A 21424-nucleotide genomic window follows, 5' to 3' on the forward strand; every position below is an offset into this window, starting at 1 on the left:
AAATCCCCGGCTTCATTCCTCTGGTCACCAACATGCTCAGCTGAGAGACAGGACAGAAGGCAGAGCTTTTTCAAAGCAGAGAACACTTAACAGAAGTCTCTCCTTGTCCTTGAAAGCTTTGCTTGTTATCATTTAGACGGAGGCCAAAACTATTTTTGACAAATATTATGATTCATGGCTACATTTAAATCTTATTTTTCAGGGAAATTTTAGCTACAATTTAACATATGTTGATAGAACTCTATCCCACCCCAGGCACTGATGAATAAGACCAGGTTGCTGCTACCCTGAGAAGGTCAGGGTCTAGATGAAGGGCAGAGAGGTCGACAGACGGACAGCACACAATATGCATAGTGCTTCGCCTGTCTGGCAGCCTTTTTTCCTTGTTCTGGGAGGTCACCTCAATTTAGCCTGGAGGAATGATCCTTCCCTGTGGCTTTGACCATGTGTTTCAAGTGGGGCTCTCCCCACCTTCCTCTCTCTAGCTCCAGATGGACATGGGACCCACGCCTGGCCACTGTGAAAAGTGTCTTCCTTAGGCCATAGTGGTTGCTTGAGTGATGGGCTGAAACCCAATATGGTGGGGCCAAGTCTGGATCTCTGCTGGAACCAATGGGGAAGAAGCAGACCCTTCCCACTATGGTTGCCAGAGTAGGTTGATAGTATTCCCCCAGAATATATAACTATCTGGAACACAGAATGTTACCTAGTTTGGAATAAGGGTCTTTGCAGATTTAACAAAGGGAAGGAACTCAAAATAAGATCAACTTGGATGAGAGTGGACCCTAAGCCCAATGACGAGTGTTCTTATAAGAGACAGAAAAAGAGAAGACTCAAACACGCAGAGAGAAAGGTGGTGTGACCACAGAGACAGGGATCTGAGTTAAGCAGCCACAAACCAAGGGATGCCAGGAATTGCTGGCAGTCACCAAAAGCCATGAGAGTGGCATGGGACAGATGATCCCTCAGAATCTCCAGAAGGAGCAAACACTGCTGACACCTGGATTTCAGATCTGGCCCCAGAGCAGTGGGAGAGAGAATACATTTCTGCTGTTCTAAGTCACACAGTGTGGTGATTTGCTAAGGCAGCTCTAGGAAAGGAATACAGCTGCTAAGCTGGCAGTCCGCAAGCTCACAGCTGCTGGTGACCCTCCTCCCGCCATGGGGAAGAAACCTGAGGATAAAGCCAACTTGCAAGAAAGCAGAAGCCAGGGCTGGACCAGAACGCATTCCTGTCAATTCACGTTAAAAGATGTGGAGCTAAACCAACCTGAGGTCAGAGTTACTCTGAGACTGTGAACCACCCCCAATTTTCTTGTTGGCTTAAGTTTGAGTCTTGACTGAAACCATGAAATAAATGTTTTAGTAAAAAAATTAATAAACATAAATCTCAACAAAAGAGAGTTGGGAAGCCAGAAGGGGCAAGGCTTGTGCCCCACGGAGAGCAGAACACAACAGGAAGAAGAAAGATTCCTCTCCTGGCTAGGACTCAGCCAATGGAAAGCCATGGACTCTATTTACTAGAGACCGATTCCTTTTCTCCTCTATTAAAGTGTGCTTCTTCCCTTGTTCTGCGGGGACCTGCCTATAGCTTGCCATGGTTGCAGACCCCAAACTGTAATTCACTGTTGATTCCAAATAAGCCTATCTAAGCTGGAAGAATATGTGCTTGTTTCAGGTCAACTACTTTCTTCACTAACAGTGTATACAAAGGGTTGCAACTGCAGAAAAGAGCTCATCTAATGCCTTCTGGGAATCTAGGAAGGTTTCGCTATGGAAATATCATTAATGCTGGGGGGTAAGAATGAAAATAGCTCCAGGCAGACATGCAGGATGCAGCATTTCCAGAAAACGGAAGAGGATCCATGCAGGTTCATTAGAAAATGCTCAGATCATAAGGTACAGCACAAAAACACAATGAGTGTGGGGAGAGTGAAGGAGAGTCAAGAAATCAGACTGTTGAGAGAGCATGGACTCTGTCTTCCCTGTAGCTTCCCAGAACAAGGATGGGAAACTTGACTGAAGAAACCAAATTCTGCAAATTTCAAAGAGAAATAGCAAGAGGTAGTAAAAAGAATACAAATTTTGGAGTCAGAGAATTCTTGGTTTGTAACCCATGCTACCACTTACTAATGAATTAGGTTATCTTGGACTGCTATGTACCTTTTTTGAGCCTTGGTTTTCCCATCTGTAAGACAGGTATTATATGCCTCATAGCCTAAGTGAAAATTCAGTTATATTGTACATATAAAGTAAGCACTAATAGTTCCCTCCCCTTTCAATGAATTATCGAAGGACAAACTTGGACATGGGGACAATAAGACAGAGAGAAGGACAGGGACTTTGGTAGGCAAATATTCACATTAACAGAATATGGTACGTTTACACATTTACAAATCAAAAGTAATTAGGTCAAATCATAATTTTACATGCTTTAATGAAAGCCACACTAAACCTAATTTTTAGAGACCAGTGTGTCAAATCACCCATTTCTATGACCCTTGGCTATGTGGACCCAGAAGTGTTTCCAAATAACCCTTTTATTATGAAAGCACAAAAATGTTCAGAACACTGCGTGATTAATGAGACTTAAAATGAATCAGTAACACGAGTATGAAGGCAACAAGAAATGTGAGTTAAGAGGAAAATATTTAGAACAATTAACAAGAAAACTTCAGGTCCTCCTAGAATACCATAAGAATAGCAATAAAGATCTGTAATGGACTCTGTTTTGTTTTTTTTTTAAAGTAACAACAACACGGGGGACACAACTTTAAAAAGTTTAAAGTTAAAAACTTTAAAAAGAGCTAAAGCTCTTTTTCACTGAAGCATTAGTTGGAATAAAATTTTGCCAGGAAATAATTCACTTGGTCTCCCACCCCTGAATCATTCTTTTAAGGGAATCATATGGTCATGTGGGACACATCCATTCCAATCTAAGGACAATCTAGGACACATTCTGCTGTTGACCAACAAGTTTTAAAGGACCTTTGTTTCAATGGCTTAGATCCCTGTAGCATCAAGTCACCTCATTTTCCCAGGCCTGGGACTTTGATCCTACCAGTATCTACACCAATTCACACACCTCCTTCCCTTTACCCCCATCCTAGTCCAAGTCAATCCCAATAGACTTCTAACTAGTGTTCTGGTTCAATCCTGACCCTACGATCCTATTTTTGCAGATGATCCCCTTAAAATCTAAATTGTACTATGTCACTCTCTAAACCCTTCAAAAACTTTCCATTGCTTGAGAATAAAATCCACATTTACACCCCCTGCATCTGCAGTTGCTCACAAGCATCTGTACCTGGTGAGCTTCCCAAGTCAGATCCATCCTTCTCTTGCCCAAGAAGACAGCCTCTCCTTCATATATGTATCCCTGCCCCCAGCATGCTTTGGACACCTCAGTTGAGCGCTGGCATCTCCAGGACACGTAAGGAATCACCTTGTCAATGTGACACACAAAGACTCTCTCTCATTATTTTCATGAACTCTCAGTTGGAGGCATCGCACACTGTAGGCTTGCGGGAGACCTGGGTTCAGTTCCTGGGTTGGGAAGATCCCCTGCAGAAGGAAATGGCAACCCACTCCAGTATTCTTGCCTGGGAAATCCCATGGACAGAGGAGCCTAGCGGTGTACAGTCCATGGGGTTGCACTCCAGTAGGACACAACTGGAGTGACTAAGCACAGCACAGAAATAGGAGACTAAAAGAACATGTGAAGATGTTAAGATGGTACGAAGATGGTAAGCTTGACTATAAAGCCTACAAGGGCAGAAATCAGATGGGACTCATCTGGCGCCATATTCTAACCTCCTAGAATGGGGTCCCAACATATGGTAGGTGCTCAAATATTTCTCTTTATTTATTCATTTATATATTTTTGGCTATGCTGGGTCTTTGTTGCTGCACACGGGATTTCTCCACTTGCAAAGAGCAGGGGCTGCTCTCTAGTAGCAGTGCACAGGCTTCTCGTGGTGGTGGCTTCTCTTGTTGCAGAGCATGGGCTCTAGGGCTTTCAGGTTTCAGTGGTTGCAAAGCATGGGCTTAGTTGCCCTGTGGCATATGGGATTTTCCTAGGGATCAAGCCCATGTCCCCTGCATTGGCAGGCAGATTCTTAACCACTGGACCACCAGGCAAGCCCAAGGTGCTCAAATATTTCTTGAATGAAATGTCACATCAACTCCCATGAATATTTCCATCCATCCTAGGATCCCCCTGGCATCATGACAAGCCCACTCTGAAGGGATGCACTATGGCTCCCCTCCATGATGTGTGTGCCCATTTGCTCAGTCATGTTCGACTCTTGTGACTCCATGGACTGTAGCCTGCCAGGCTCCTCTGTCCATGGGATTTTCCAGACAGGAATACTGGAATGGGGCACCATTTCCTCCTCCAGGAGATCTTCCCCACCCAGGTATCAAACCTGCATCTCTTGTGTATCCTGCATTGGCAGGCAGATTCTTTACCACTGAGCCACCTGGGAACCCCTCCGTGATACTCAATACGAAAGGCTAACAATGTACTCGGCACTTCCTTCTTTTCCTTAATAGCCCATTATGTGGGTGCCAGCGCTGATTCATGATGTAAATGTGGTTCTGGAGTCACGTGGCCCTGGGGACCACTGCTTCAGAAGTATGTCTGAGCTGCTACAAGAGGCATTTTTTTCTCTCACTAGTGGAACTGCCAGGAGATATGTTTAAATCATCACTTAAAATTCCTTTCCCGACCAAACCTCTTCCCAGAGCTGTTAACAGGAAACAAAATGTGCTGACTTGAGTTTCACTTTGCTTTCTTTATCCAGCCTTCCCCTTGTGGGGTCCCCAATGAATCATGAAATCACTCTAACCAGGTAACACTGAAAGAAGCAAAGAAAGAAGCCCGGCATATGTCAAACATGCAGCTGTTGGAGAAGAAAGACCGAGCGGCCAGTTTTGCCAAGGGATGTGACCCTTGAAATAATTGGCACCTTTTTTCAATAAACTATTCATCTTATACCCTCCTGATTGCTCTATTTTTGAGCCATTTATTTTCAAGAAAACCATAATTATTGCCTCGCAGATAAGTCATGAAGGAAACTGGGAAAACACTCCTCATTCTCAGGCCGGCTCTTTCAGGACCTACAAAAAAGTCACATAGATGGATTCTGATGCTGCTTCATTTCTGTAGAAAGATGTTTTTATATTATGTTCTTCTAGCAACACAGTAAAGTGCGGATGGCACCTTAAAGCTCCCATCTAGGGCTGGAGTTTCCAAACAGAAGAGCTTGAACAAGAAAATGACTTTGGAAAGGGAAAGAAAAGAATGCAATTTCTTTGGGGTTAAGAACTGAGGGAGGGGGGAAGCACACTCTTGTCACGGCACAGGCATTCAGTAATAAGCTCTACAAGCAGAGCCCAGCTGGCAAGTTCAAGGGGAAATGGGGCTGGCTAATCTGGTTACGGAAGCTGATCCCTCAGGAGAAACTGGGTAGTCCACAACCCAAAATCCATCTAAAGGACTGGGACAACTGTGGGTTCAGTTCAGACAGAACTCCATAAATTAGGGCTCAATCCAGCAGTTACTGTCTGTATTATGGCTGAATTGTGACCCCCACGCCGTCCAAATTCATACATTGAAGTCCTAACCCCCTGTATTCCAGAATGTGACCTTATTTTCACTAGAGATACAGTTAATAAAGGGTCTTTACAAATATGATTAATAAAGATGTTGCTGCTGCTGTTGTTTAGTTGCTAAGTCATGTACAACTCTTTACAACCCCACGGACTGTAGCCTGCCAGGCTCCTCCTTGGGATTTCCCAAGTAAGAATATTGGAGTAGGTTGTCACTTCCTTCTCCAGGGAATCTTCCCAACACAGCGATCAAACTCACATCTCCTGCATTGGCAAGAGGATTCTTCACCACTGAGCCACCAGGGAAGCCCTAATGAAGATGAGGTCATATTAATAATATGAGGTCTATTGAGTTAGGGTTCTGACACCTTGATCCTGGACTTCTAGCCTCCAGAACCATGACACAATAGGTTTATGTGGGACTTCCCTGGAGGTCCAGTGTTTAGGACTCCATGCTTTCACTGCGGAGGCCCTGGGTTTGATCGCTCATCAGGGAACTAAGATCCCACAAGTCATACAACCAGTAACCCCCTCCCCAAAAAAAAAATTTATGCCATCTAAGCCACGAGTTTGCTGTACTTTGTTATGGCAACCCTAGGAAACTCATATAGTTGGCAAGAAGAGTTAGGTACCAGGAAAAGAATAACTCCAGGACTACCTTGTTGGTAGGGAGATTCTAATCCTTCCTAAGCATTTCAGTGGGAATCTCTGCAAGAGACACTCAAACCAGTCTCTGAAGCAGAACTCCTTTAGTCTAGGGATACGACACTGAAAGGACATGAGAAATATAAAGACAACAAGCTAGACAGGATCAGGACCCCCACACACCCTAGGAACCCAATAGACAGGATTCTATGAAATGGCTTCACGCATAGTCAGATCCCAACAACTGCATGAATCACGCAGAGGTCCGGTCACCTCCACCCAGTCAGGTGAAAGAGTTGACAAGGGACAGGCAGTGTGTCGTGGTTCAACCTCAGAGGCCAGCGTCTGGGGTAGAGCCCCATTCCTAGGGATGCAGAGGGTGAGTCAGGGTAGGGCAGCACTGTGAGTGTGCAGGGACCTAGAAGGGGCCCAAAGCTCACTCTGGGACCACCAGGTAGAGGGTCCACCATGGTAAACTCATTCCAAAGCCCAGAAACTTGTAAGCTGAGGTTGGGACAAGCTGTTGGCCCTGTTTTAAGACTCGGGGACTGAACAAAACTGAAACTGCTGCCAAGGCCATGGATGATGCTGGGTGGCAGTGACCAGGGAGAACAGGGGCTGAAGCTGCAGGGCAAGTCAGACACTGGTCGTCTGTGAAGCGACACATCTGAGTACTACTGACAGACGAAGGAATAAGACTTGTCCAAAACAAGCACAGCATTGTAAAGAAAATATACTCTGATAAAGAGAAAGAATTGTCAAAAACTACACCTATTTTTACATACATTAATCATCTCACAGATATATATGTTACAAAGTTGGCATCATATTCTACACACATTTTTGGTGCTGTCTCTTTTTCTCAGGAAATTGTGTTGACCTTACCTAAATTTACTTCACTCACATCACACAGTAAACTCTCTTTGAGTCTGGGGGTCCGTAAACTGTCACCCTCCACTGCCTTATGGCAGGTCTTTTTGTTACATGCACTGCAGGATACCCTCTCTTGGGCACTGTGTTCTTGGACAATGACTCTAGTTGATGCCTCTATGAAAGCAACGCTCACATTCATTTGTAATTGTTTGTTTACATCTCTGTTTCCTCTGATACGCAGTAACCAGCTAGAAAGCAGAGGCCATGATTCATCTCTGGATCCTGAAAGTCTAGAACAAGTATGCCCTGATCCACAATGAGTACACAATGAATGCTGGCTGAGTCAGCTAATACAGAGAAGGTTCAAAAGGAAGAAGAGAAAGCGTATTTGGTGAACCAACGCTGACTGGCATTTAATTAATTCATGCATTCAACCAGGTGCCCACACTATTCCACGTACGATATTAGTCATGCTAAGAAAAAATAATAATAACAGGATTGGTCTCTGCCAGGAGGTGCAAAGCAAGTTTCAGGAATGAGGGGTACTGGCTGCTTTGATTTGAGCTCTGATGGAGGCCTCACTTTGCCTTCTTATTTGCTCACTGAGCAAATGTGGCACAGACTCAGGGCAATAAGATGACCCCTGGATCACACATCAGTGAAAATGGGCTCCTAACACGAGTTGGCAGCTGTGGACCACTTAACATGAGCCACACATTGTTCTGTATGACTTCATTCAATCCTTATACAATTGTTACCCCCATTGTACAGATGAGAAAACTGGGGCACAGCAAGAGTAACTTACCCAAGATCTTGCAGCTAGACTATGACAGATCTGGAAGTCAAACCCAGCTGATAAGAAGCTCTAACCCACTTCCCAGCACTGTTTGGACTGAGGGATAAAGGATGGGTTCAACCTACAGATGAAAGGCTTTGGTATTTTCCAGTAATAAAAAAAAAAATGAATTCTGAGTGGTTCAACAGTACTGCTGCTGCTAAGTCGCTTCAGTCGTGTCCGACTCTGTTCAACCCCATAGACGGCAGCCTACCAGGCTCCTCCGTCCATAGCATTTTCCAGGCAAGAGCACTGGAGTGGGGTGCCATTGCCTTCTCCGGGTTCAACAGTAGGGAAGTCCCAAATGTTCCCACAGAGGTTACATGCTAGCGAGGAAAATGCACAAGCCATTGTTGGGGCCATCTCCACCCTTCGATTTCCAGAGCGCAAGCAAGCCTGACCACAAGGTCAGCACCTACACAACACTGAGGCTGGTGACAGTGGTCATTCAACAGAAATTCATGAAGCATGTGGCATATGCTAGGTACTCTGCTGGGTATTAGGATGGAGGAGGATTCTTCTATTGAGAAAAACACATTCTGGTGAGAGAGGTATACAGAGAGATTGGCATTACAATCAGAATGGCAAGTGGTTCCACAGAGTTAAGCTCATGAGAACACATCGCTAAGGATGAGGCAAGGAATCCAAGCTTGTTTTGATATCTCAACAATGTCCTACCGGAGTAAGCAGACCCCAGCAAACACCACTCTTGGCGATATGATAAGCAATATGCAATAGCCAGGGGCGACAAGAATAAGACAGGGTAGAATCCATACCACAGTGGTTGTGGAGGACTAGCAACATAGAGAGTAGGTAGTCAGGAGCCATTCAAAATCTCCTCTCTGATCTTTCAGGCAGAATATGACTAAGTTTGAAAGTAATTAATGAATCAAGCAAAGCCTTCTCTTTGCTTGAGAAGCAGGCAGTACATCCACCAGGCATTACATCCACCACCTTCACAATCATCTACAACTTTGCCACACATTCTAGGGAAAAAAAAAAAAAAATCTGTATTACCTCTACTCCTTTCACTAGCAAAACCTGGTATCAAATAGCACTTTTGAGTTTATGAAGAACACTTGATCACGTGATGATCACTAAGCAGAGGCCTTATCTATTTTACAGACAAGGAAATGAATCTTCAGACAAAATCTCTTAACTGAAGAAGGGGAATTTAAACACATTTCTGATTCCAAGGTGGGTTTCACTGCATCAAATTGCCATTGTTTACTAAACACTTAACAATGGTGTTAGACTCATAGGTTTAAAAGCATCATTGGATGCTATTTGCCATTTCACATTAATAGCAGCTGTTGCTACTTAGCCACTTCTAAGCCCTAAATATTAAGCAAGGCCAGAGTGAAGAACAGCTTTGAAATGATGCTCTATTTGATCAAGTTCTGCAGTAATTGTCAAAATCATATACATTTTCTTTGGATCCCTGTAAAGCTTCTGCAGGATCGCTGCACCTGCAGTTCCAATTTGCAATTTCCTCAGCCCTCCTTTGAAGTTATTCTTGCCAATTACCTGGTGTTAATATTAATTAAATATGATTTGCAACTTGAAATGTGGTGTTATCAATGGAACTCAGCTGTAAGAATATAAAGCAAAAATTTCAATTGAATTAAAATGTTTCCTTTCATTCATAGTATTTTACAACATTAATACTTTTGTCAAATTGATTTTTGCCTGCTGGAAGTCATTTTTCCAAAGCAATGAACATCTGAGGGAAAAGGCTGCTCTCTGTATTTTTTTTCCTTTGTCATTGAAAATACTTTGTTTTAATCTCAACGCGAATCCATTGCAGTTAATAGAAACTTGATTCTTGTTTATAACCCAGGAGGAAAAAAATGCTTCCTTTTAAAACTGTACTGAGATAGCTTAAAAATATGATCAGTGGGCACTTTTTCATTGGAGAGTTGGAATGCAATTTACTTTTATTTCTTGACCCACGCTGAAAATAAATTACTATCAAGCGTTTTGGCAAGTATCGGTCATTTTATATACACAAAAAATGAATTAATTACACTGATTTATTGCATTAACATTTTGAACAGATTTTGCCAATCCAATGACCTCTGTGGTCCCTTCCAAGTCTGAGATTTTAAGATTCGGAACACACGTCAGACAATAGTCAGAAGCTACCAGCATTTGCAAATTGGGAGAAAAAAAGTCACATACAGTAGAAGATTTGACAGAATCAGGTCTATTCTGCCCCCATAATGTGTGCGATGACAACTTGCAGGCCTGTCATCTTCAATAAGCTGTTCATAAACACGATGGCTGATTAAAGGACATGTGTTGCCATACTGTGCAAATTCACAGTGATAAGATACGTGCTTTCACACATTCCTTTTATCTTCAAAGATAAAGTTTTAGCTTCCTTGCCCCTTTATAATGATCATGGCAGTATTAACATTTATTATCCTGTCTTCTTTTTTAAATAATATAATAAGGTAAGACAAAGAGGGGAAACAACCCATCTAAAGCCTCAAGGAAGTCATTTATTGAGTCACAAGCTACAAGTTCCAGAGCTTACAACAGAAAAGCATGGGCATGTATTATTAACCTCCTTATTCACAATATCAATGAAAATATCACATCAAGTCATTAAAACAAGACAGACATAGAGGACGGTGGTCCTAAGAACTGAGAGTGTGTGAAATAGGTGATGGAAAAGTCCTAACAACCAGTAGCAACTAAGCTATTCCCTTCCCTCAAGCCAAAAGAGACCAAAGGGAAAAATAAAAATCAATTAGGCCAGAAGGACTCTCAGATGTCCATAATTTCCCAGGTGTTACTGAAAAGAACAACAGCTTGGAATTACACAAAGCAGGGAGCTGAACGACTGGTATCCTCACTGTCTAGGGAGTGGCCAGTGATTTTACTAGGGAACTTCTGACTGCTTAGAATCCTGGGAAAGCCAGACACAAAGATCCCAGTCTAGAACCCTGAGCTATCCATCAGGTCACCTCATCCACCCAACTAGTCAAGATTGAGAGAGTAAAACTCTGTGGCACTTCAAAAGGAACTTTTGGGCATATTATATTATGATCTTCTCCATTACCAAATTCTGTCTACTTAGAAACCCCCTCATCTTTATTGCTTACTGTTTGTCCTCCTGGTTTACCTCCCATCTCTGTCATGGAAATTTTCTCCCTAAGTACACCCTTCTTCATACTATCTCCCCTGTTATGGGTATTAAATTGTGTCTCCCAGAAAGATACACCCAATACCTCAGAATGTGACCTTATAAGGAAATAGGGTTATTGCAGATATAATTAGTTAAGGTCATACTGGAGTAGGGTGGGGCCTTTAATCCAACACGACTGGCATCTTTATAAAGAGAGAAGACAGGGACAGAAATAAGAAGGGAAAAGACAGCAATGTGATGATGGATGCAAAGACTAAATTAATGGATGAATCCAATGAACACCACTGCGTGCATGCTTGGTCATGTCCAAACCTTTGCCACCCACAGACTGTAGCCCACCAGGTTCCTCTGGTGATCAATGAACACCACTGATTACCAGCAAATTCCAAGATGTGGCTCTGCTGACACCTTGATTTCAGATTTCTAGCCTCCAGAATTGTGAAACAGTTAAGTTTCTGTTGTTTTTAGCCACTCAGTTGGTTATGGCAGCCCTAATACACTCCCTGTCAAGGACAATCCTTGATCCTCTGTCACAGTGCCACATAATTTCAGCTGTGCCCTCTGGCAAAGTTCCTGTTCTCTTATGAAAATCTGCTCAATATCCTTGATTTTTTCATCAAGAACTCCTACCATCTCTCATCATGGAAAACTTCAAAGAAGACTGAGAGCCCCCCCATAGCCACAAATCCCATCAAGAGAACACTCTGCCCTATTCTTGGCTTCCATTGCTGAACCTAGGCCACTATTGCCACATCTTCATTTTTTTCATTTATACTAATTTTATTTTCCTCAACTTGATTGAGGTATAATTGACAAACAAAACTTATATACATTTAAGGCGTACAACTCAATGTTTTGATAAAAGTATACATTGTGGAATGATTACCACAATCAAGCTAATTGACATTTCCATTACCTCACATAGTTGTGTGTGTGTGTGTGTGTGTGTGTGTGTGTGTGTGGTGAGAACACTTGAGATCAATTCTCAGTAAATTTCAAGTGTACAATACAGTATCATTAGCCATAGTTACCATTCTGTATATTATAACTTCAGAATTTATTAATCCTGTTTAACTGAAAGTTTATTCTCTTTGGCCAATATCTTCCATTTCCCTTACCCTCCCCCACTAGCCTCTAGCAACACACTCTGCTTTCATGAGTTTGACATTTTAGGATCCTACATGTAAGTGAGAGCATGCAGTATTTGTCTTTCTGTGTCTGGCTTTTTTCACTTAGTGCAATGCCCTCCAGATTTATCCATGTTGTCACAAGTGGTAGGATTTCCTTCTTTACTAAGGCTAAATAATATCCCATTATATATAGATAGATAGATACATAAATATAGATATACTTTGTCGATTCATCCATCAATGGACATTTAGTTTGTTTCTATATTTGGCTATTGAAAATAATGCCACAATGAACACAAGATGCAGATACCTCTTCAAAATATTGATTTCACTTTCTTTGGACATAAACTTAGAAATGGAATCACTGGATCATGTGGTAGTTCTATTTTTAATTTCCAAGGAAACTCCATATTATTTTCCATAATGACTCATATCAACCATGTACAACGCTTTCCTTTCCTCTACATCCTCAACGATGCTCATCATCCCATACCTTTATGTAAAGCTTCTCCCACAAGTGTATCATCTGCCCCCTTTAATTCTCACTCTACATTTCTTACTCTAATTCACACTCTACACCTTAGCAACTACCTTTCTCACCTCAATTATCAATTTTGTGAGGATGAGCTTCAGAACTACATCTCAGTTCCTGCTTTGGCTCTCAACCAATGTCCTTGACCGTGTTGTTCTCCACAAAGATATGTACCAGTACTTACAGTTTACTGAGTTCATAATCAAACCATGCTTCCCATTCCAAACCAGCCTTTCCATTTTACTCTCTCTTTTCTATTCATGGCACTTGCATTTTCCAATTGACCAAACTTTCAAGTTTAATTTTGTCTTACCTTCGAGCTCTGTGTACTGTGTTTAGACACTCAGTTGTGTCCGACTCTTTGCAACCCCATGGACTGTAGCCCACCAGGCTCCTCTGTCCATGGGGACTCTCCAGGCAAGAATACTAGAGTGGGTTGCCATGCCCTCCTCCAGGGAATCTTCCCAACCCAGGCCCTCCCACACAGCAGGTGGATTCTTTACCATCGGAGCCACCAGGGAAGCCCAAGAATACTGGAGTGGGTAATCTATCCCTTCAGGGGATCTTCCCGACCCAGTAATCGAACTGGGGTCTCCTGCATTGCAGGCAGATTCTTTACCAGCTGAGATATCAGGGAAGGCTCACCTTTGAGCTCTACTTCCAATCAATTGCTAAGTTCCAGAGACTTTACCTCACAAGTGTCTCTCAAGTCTGTTCCCTCATCCATTTCTATTATCACTGCCCTCTATGAGGCTAAGATTGATATTGCAAAAGTCTTTCAACTGGTCTCCCCATCTTCTACTTCTTATTAGCAAAGTCTTAAATATGTATTCTGATGGATTCCTCTCTATTCAGTAGTTTCCTCCACTGTCTAGAAAATGAAGGATAAAATTTTTACACTATGGGGTACAATAGTCAAGCCTTGTACCATGTCATGCCTTCTAGTTTTGTCTTCCATACGTTACTACAAAAACTATGATCCAGTCAAATTGTGGCATTTGTTGATCCCAAATATTTTTTTGTTGCCTTCTCCAGTAAAAACGTTATAGTCAGGACGCTTGTGGCTGAGACTATAACAGTTAGAATATCAAGGGACTACTTGTCTTATTTTATCAAATAACTCCTGCCCCTCTCTCCCTGAGAAGGATCCTGATGACATCTGTGTTCAAGACCATCATTCATTCATAAACTTTGTTCTCCAAGACTCACTAAGGATGCTTCCCCACGTCTCAGATTTTGTTAAAATGAAAAACATTCTAATCAAACCATACAAGCAATGTATCACTAAACAGATTTTCATTTCACTATCATTCCATTATGATCTGTCAGAATTAATCAGAGACAAAACATAGGAAGTCCCAGTCTACACTGAAATTTCGTAGCAATTATCGTTGCTGAAGGGAGAAATTCTTAACAGAGTACAGGAAAATTTACAAGAGTTGGGAAAATATACAATTTCATTAATCGGCAGACACTCCAAAAAATGAATGCATATATCTCCTTCTCAGTCAAGAGACTAAGATCTTTAAAAACACTGGTAACACAGTGACAGAGATGTCATCAATGTTGTAGGAAGAGGAGCAAATGTTACAGAACTAATGAATTTTCATTAGAGTCATCAGATCACTTCAGAATGGGTTAAGTTGCTACCATTTGTCATTCCCATTAATCTCATTGTCATGTAAAAGGTTTAATTTTCAGCTATTTTTGTTCTAGATAAAATCTTTGTCATTAAAATGAGGGATGATTTTGATATTTAATATATTCCATGGCATACTCTAGTGTGGCACTAATTTGGCCTTTTCAGCATTCTGCATATTAATTGACAATACAGCCCTCCTCCATTCCCCAGATAAGTGAGAACTGAAATAGAATGGACAGCCAATCAAGTCACAGAATACTGAAAGGATCAACAGAGAAGAAATGTTGCTCTAATCAGAAGCATATGCAAGGCACTAAAATTATTTTCTCCCATACTAATGACTAAGATAGAGACAGTAATAATGAATGGTACCACCTGAATCCTTTAAGGTGACAGTTACCAAAGTATAGCAATGTTCCCTAAAAGTGAAAACTATGTATTTTTTTTTCTTCTGGTAAGAAGAATAAAACTGCACTCTCACTTTTAACTTTTAAAACAATGCATTTTATCAGAGTCTGAAACAAGGTCCTGTCCTAAATTTTTCGTAGTAATCTGTTGCATGCACACAAAATGTGTCCTCTAGTTGAGAATGTACAGGATCACTGCAGAAAACTTCTCATTTAAATACATATTCTATTAGTTGCCTTCTTTTGTTAAATTATCACTTTGGTGAGAACTAACATCAGCTGCTTAAATAACGCATTCAACCTGCTTTCAGAAGCTACTGTGTTCATTTGAGTGGGCATTTCTCCTAAGGATGAACGTGAGATTCTTTTCCAAGAAGGTAATATAATTTACCATCATTTAAAGTTCAGTTGAATGTTTTGAATCATTTTTATAGCAATAGTGATATAATTTAAAATTCAAAAGAGCAAAGATTATGCCATCATGGATATTTATAACAAAGAATGAATAGCTGTCCCTTAAATAAATTAAGCCAATCTATCCAACAAGGCCAGGTCTTTTCTACATTTTCTGCAGCAGCACAGTACTGGTACAAATATTAAACACACTAAATATCGTGCATCATAAGTTTCCATGCTTATTACATGCAGCATAACAGATCCTAGGCATCTTCATATCTTTTAAGAGAAAACCTTATTCCAATAAATTTAGATGCTTTGTCTGCTAATTAGGGAATAAGCCCAAATCATTCCCATGGTCTTTTCCTGCATTAAAGCTTCAAAGAAAAACATTAAGTTATCAAAGTTCAAAATTACCCCAAAACAGCTAAAGCACACTTTAAATTTTTGGCAAAACATTGCTATTACAGAAAACAATGCAACAGAAAAACATGCAAATTTTATTCAGTAATTCTTAGTAAGAACAATAGCATTTGTTAAGTAACTGGTAACGTATCTCCTTTCATCCGAAAAGTTATATTGTTGCCCAATCAGCAATAAGATTTATGCCCTGAGGTGTTTTTGTCTTCTGGTTTTTCCACATAGTGTAGTAGATTTACAGCCTCATGGATAAATACACACATAGTAAAATGCCCACGGAGATTTGAATGAGAACGTTGAAAAAACCCAGGACAGAGTTCACAAGCACCCTGTTCTAAACAAGTTTCCACATCTTGCCCTTAATCTCACTCACTGTAAGCTCCAGAGTTTGAGGTAAGAATCAAAATTCAAAAAGTCAAAAATGACAATAAGAATATCACTCAAGTACAGCCTTGGGGGCTACTTCAGTATTGTTTTAAGATGATTACCAGTCTTAATTCCTTTAGTGTTGGATGTTAAATTCTACTGCCTTTTTAAAAATATTTAATGACTTGCTAATGTAAACTTCCATCTAGAACAATCAAATAGTATGTCATTTATTCAAATATACAGTGGCTCTAATGTGCCAGCAAACTCCCACGTCAAAACAGACAACTTTAAAAAATGTTCGCCTGAGTCAGGAGCTCTACTTCCTAAATTAGCACAAGAGTGTCACCTTGATAGACCATGAACATAAAACCATTTATAATAAGCCCAGCTTCCCCCTAGAGTGGACAGCCTGGGTCATGCATCTGTAGGAGCTCTAATTATCCCACACAGATCAGAGAGCTCTTGGGGACACTCAGACTTCCACAGCCTGTCGCCTCAAACACAATCATCTGATAAATATACACTTACCAATCTCCCTCGAGATCTGCGTGAAGGCCTCCACACCACTCTCTCCGTAGTTACCCTCAGAAGCCAGCGTCGACACGTAATTCCACCCCAGGGCCGTCACAATGTCCACCATGGCTTGCGCTTGGTAGGAGTCAGGGGGGACCACCCGGGAGAAGAAGTCATACCTGGTGTTATCACTTAACTCTGGGGCGGTGGATGCATAGCTGATTTGAGGTATCTACAAAACAAATGACAGGTCATTTCCACCCATGAGGAATCTTGTCAAATGATGGACTGTTGCATAGGAGATTAAACAGTCAAAGCTATACCAGAAACCTAGACAGAGCAGCCTGCAGCCAAGAGAAGATTTCATCACCATCAATTTCATTAGAAAGTAGGTTATATAGGTCTGTGGGCTCACTTTCTTTCAAAGCACATTTCTAAACAAGAGGGCTTCCTTGGTGGCCCAGTGGTCAAGAACCTGCCTGCAATGCAGGTGACATGGGTTCCATCCCTGGGTGGGGAAGATCCCCTGGAGAAAGGAACAACAACCCACTCCAGTATTCTTTCCTGGGAAATCCCATGGACAGAGGAGACTGGCAGGCTACAGTCTATGCAGCTGCAAAAGAGTTAAACATGACTGAGCAGCTAAAAAACAAGAACAAAACAGAAAGAATTTAGTTTTGATTCAGTCCCCATTGTTTCAGAAGCCAAAGCAAAACATTTGTGCTTTTTGTTGTTGTTGCTTTTCTTATTCTGTACATGATAACTTCTGGTGAAGAAATGAGGCAGAAATGAACATGAAATGTATACACATGCCTCAGAAAAGGTCACCTCTGAAATCATCTTTGGCTTCAGGATATGAAGGCTACATAATGATGAGTAGAGCATTTAATACGAGACTTTTTTTTTTTTACACTTGATACCATTTTAGTATTAAGATTATATTTTGGGTAAATTATTTTAAATATATACCTTTGCAAATCTAGTCAGTGCTTATTAATATAATCACTGGGTACCACAATAAGATTTGGGAACACCTAACCATGTATCTTTTAATTATAACATCTCTCCAGGCTTCCATCCCTCAAAAAAAAAAATCACAAAACAGGAATTCATACCGTAATTTCTTTAGGAAAAGAGACTATTTTCTGACATAAACAGGGTAAATTGCTAGAAGATATTCGAAATTAGAGATATGCTGTTTCTCCTAAGTAATTTCAAGCTGAGTAGCAAATTAACTGCATGCCATAAATCTACCCCTAAAAAGGTTTGAAATGCAATATTCACTCCTATATACAAGTGAAGAGTCTTACTCTATCTATGAAAAGTGCTAGGACAGAAGAACACAGGGATGTTAAAGAAGTATGGTGGAGGGACACGCAGGCTAGACCGAGTACAGAAGATGCAGGAAATACAGCAAAAACACGAGGAAAGACATTTCAGCCACAGGAAACAGCATGTCCAAAGGCATAGAGTAAAGAAAGGTATGGTGTTGCAGAATTTCTCGTGGTGGGAAAGCAGGATACCAAGGGGGGAGTGTCAGGAAGTATAACTTCAGAGCTAGACAGAAACCAGAGGATGAAGGGTTACTCAGATATGACAAGGAGTGTGGACTTTACCACCAAGGTCATGCGGAAGCACAGCATGATTGTAACCAAGGGAGTGGCACAACAAAAATTTTGTTTTAGAAAGATCACATTGGCACCAGTGGGAAGAGTAGAAACCCTCATATTTCAGTGTCTACCTGGGCAGCCCCATGCCCCAAAATTCTGACTTAGTATGTCTAGGCATCTAAGAATCTTCATTTTAATATGTCCTCCAGAACAATCTGATGCCAGTGGACTCATAATTCAGAGATACACTGAATTAAAGGGAAGACATAAGAAGTTGCCTACTAGTTCCATTTAGATAACTACTATAGAAATCTATGTAAGAAAGTATAAAAACTGAACTAAGGCAGTGGCAGGTGGGAAAAAAGGAAGGGTGTAGAACCTGTGAGTATCTAAAAGACCAAGAAAGGTGTAGGAAAAAATGGGAAATGACTCTCAGTTCTATGGCTGTGGTATCTGAGTAGATGATGTTTGATATTCTCCAAGGTAGAAAAACAAGAGGAGATTCGGAAGACAAAAATGATGAGTTCAATTTTTGACTTGTTTCTTCCAAGGTTCCTGTGAGATGAATGAAAGCAACTAAAAAGTGGGCAACACTGTTGTGGGGTCTGGAGTTTAAGAGATGTGCACCTCATCTGTGATGTGAAAATCCAGAGATCAAAATGACTCTACGATGCCCTAACTCAGGATGCTTGGTTGAAGATGCAGGTCTGACTCATACATAAAACTGTTAACTCTGCTTTCCATCAGATCTTGCAGCTAATGTCAGGGCTCTGATGTTCAAGGGGCTGCCATTTCATCTTCCCGCACAGAGCTACATACTCTGGGATCCATCCGTCACCTACCACCCCCTGACCAGACGATCCCCAATCCACAAGGAGGTTACGACTCTCCTCTTGACATCTTGAAAAAGCCCTCAACATACATATCCATACCTTTTGTAGGTCTAGAGAGTCTTCCTCCATTTTTGGTGGCCAGTGAAGTGACTGAACATTGTAAGGTATAAAAGCCTCCTTACCCAGAGAAGGGAAGACTGTGCCTGGAGCTCTCCAGGGTTCTGGAGAACTTGTTTGGCTTCTGAGTAGTATCTATCTATATAATGTGCAATGATTTAGTCTATTTCACACCCAATTCTTCTGGGTCCTGTTCTCCTAGTAGGACCTTACTAACTTGTCTGTCAATATTGTGGGATCGTGAAAACCAGTCTTGACCTGTCTCCTTTTTGTTCCTTTGCGTTCTCTACCAGATATACCAGTCACCTCTTGATAGATTGTCGCCTTGATTAGGCTGTGTGCCTTCGTAGTACCTAAATACTTAGCAAAGACACCCATCCAAATCTCTAACCACACACCAAATCCTGCCCTTCTTGGTTGCTTCCTGAGGACCTGGGAAAGAGATAATGGATGATTCAGTGATGTCTACCTTTTGCTAGAGATCTTTCCCAAAGATCAAGAGCATGTGTGTTTCTATGTTCTAGTGAAAAAGATCCAACAGCCTGACCTTCATTTTGGAAGGAATTCTGTGTGTGTGTGTGTGTGTGTGTGTGTGTGTGTGTGCGCGCGCGCGTGTGTGTGTGTATGCACACATGTGTAGGAGGGAACAGGGAGCATTCTGTAGCAAATTCCATAGTGCTATACCATTACATTGGACTATCTGGATGTATAATAATCCTCCTACTTCTTCAGCTACTCAGAGTCCAGCAGTAAAATGCCCTACACAATCCACACCCTGCCTATAATAATGAGCCACCCCTTTCTAAAAATGAGCACAAAGTGTGAAAATTGAGTGTTTGAAACCAAAACTAATTATCTCAAATTACTACCTTCAGTCAGTCACTTTCAGGGCTGTTTAATTAGCAGTCAGCATCATGTTTAGGATTAATTAAACAGGTGTAAAGCGTATATAAAATAAAAGTGCAGATAAGAAATGGTTGTTTGAATAATTAGGTAAAAGACTTCCTCCCCAAAGTCTGAAAGAATTTTCTCTTCGCTGATCAATGTGCAGAAAAGAAATATGAGAGTATGTGTTTGTATTTTCATTCATTCAACCCATGCTATGTCTCAGCCTACAATAAAGCGTCTTGAATACTGATCATATTTCAAGACATCTTTTCAAGTTGTCATGGAGTAACATCTCAATTTTACTTTATTGTGGCCGACCACTAAGCACTGGCTCATGAAGCAATTTAATTTCTGTATTGGCAACCTCAATATTTTCACTGCCTCAAATTAAACCCCTACTGGCAACTGAAGTGGGAATTTTTTTTTAACCTGGGATACTTTTTTTTTCCTACACTGAATCCATTCTAACTAATCCTTTCACCCTGGATATTTCAGTTTCCAGAAACAAAACAACAACAAAAAATGTGGTGAGAGAGGCATAGAAGTAAAGAGGGAAATGAGAGGGAAAACAAGAGTGTACTAAGAAAACAGGTGTGGAAAGCATTCTGCATCAGCTCGTCCTGTTCAAGATGTACATCCCTTTTAAGCCTCTGTTAATTTCCACTTGCCCATTCAAAGGATAATATCCCAACTCATCCATCTGGCTCCTGAAGCCCTGCTATCAGACACTGTCCCATCCTTCTTCCCAGCTTCATGCCTTCACTGTCATACCCTGGTGATGCCTGCAACCCTGCCCATGCTGTTTTCTGTGAAGAGAGACACCTTCAACTTCTGCACAGATGGAATATCCAGCTCAAAAGTTGCGGATTAACGTATACACGCCACCATGTATAAAACAGACAACCAACAGTGAACTACTGTAGAGCACAGAGAAATTACTCAATATTCTATAATGACCTATAATGGGAAAATAATCTAAAAAAAAAAAAAAAAAGAATGGATGTATGGGTATGTATAACTGACTCACTTTGCTGTACACCTGCAACTAACACAACGTTGTAAATCAACTGTACTTCAACCATCTTTCCACCCATCCATCCATCCCCTCCTTCCAGGAAGTCTTCTCTCAGGCAGAGCTATCTTTTGCTGCCCCTCATCCCACAGTCTCCATCATCTGCCATAAGAACCACAATCGTGTGCTGGCTTAGCAGTCCCAGAGACAAAGTCTCTGTTGACTTATTTGGTGTCACTAGTCCCTAACAGAGCAGGTGTTCAATGAATGTTTGAAAGCAGTTAATTCCTCAAAAACTGTGGCAGGGATTTTGATACAGCTTCTTCCCAACAGCCTCCTACCTGACATCCCACCAAAATACCATGCAGGCTCTTCATGTTTCCTTCTCGATCTTTCCTTATCCTGCTGTATGTCCTGGAGGTTGCTTTGTGACTG

General features: G+C 41.3%; 1 protein-coding gene across 2 annotated transcripts in view; it reads right to left on the minus strand.

Moving 5' to 3' along the window:
• The window catches only part of GRM8 (glutamate metabotropic receptor 8), an 877877-nt gene that overhangs the window by 653213 nt on the left and 203240 nt on the right, over window positions 1–21424 (minus strand). For both annotated transcript variants that reach the window (XM_081531191.1, XM_081531192.1), the window contains exon 4: window positions 16545–16761. In XM_081531191.1, coding sequence (XP_081387317.1) covers window positions 16545–16761 — 217 coding nt within the window. The remainder of the gene's footprint in view (window positions 1–16544; window positions 16762–21424) is intronic.

Source organism: Giraffa tippelskirchi, chromosome 10, assembly GCF_054371585.1.
Source record: "Giraffa tippelskirchi isolate mGirTip1 chromosome 10, T2T-mGirTip1v1.2.pri, whole genome shotgun sequence".
Classification (NCBI taxonomy): Eukaryota; Metazoa; Chordata; class Mammalia; order Artiodactyla; family Giraffidae; genus Giraffa; species Giraffa tippelskirchi.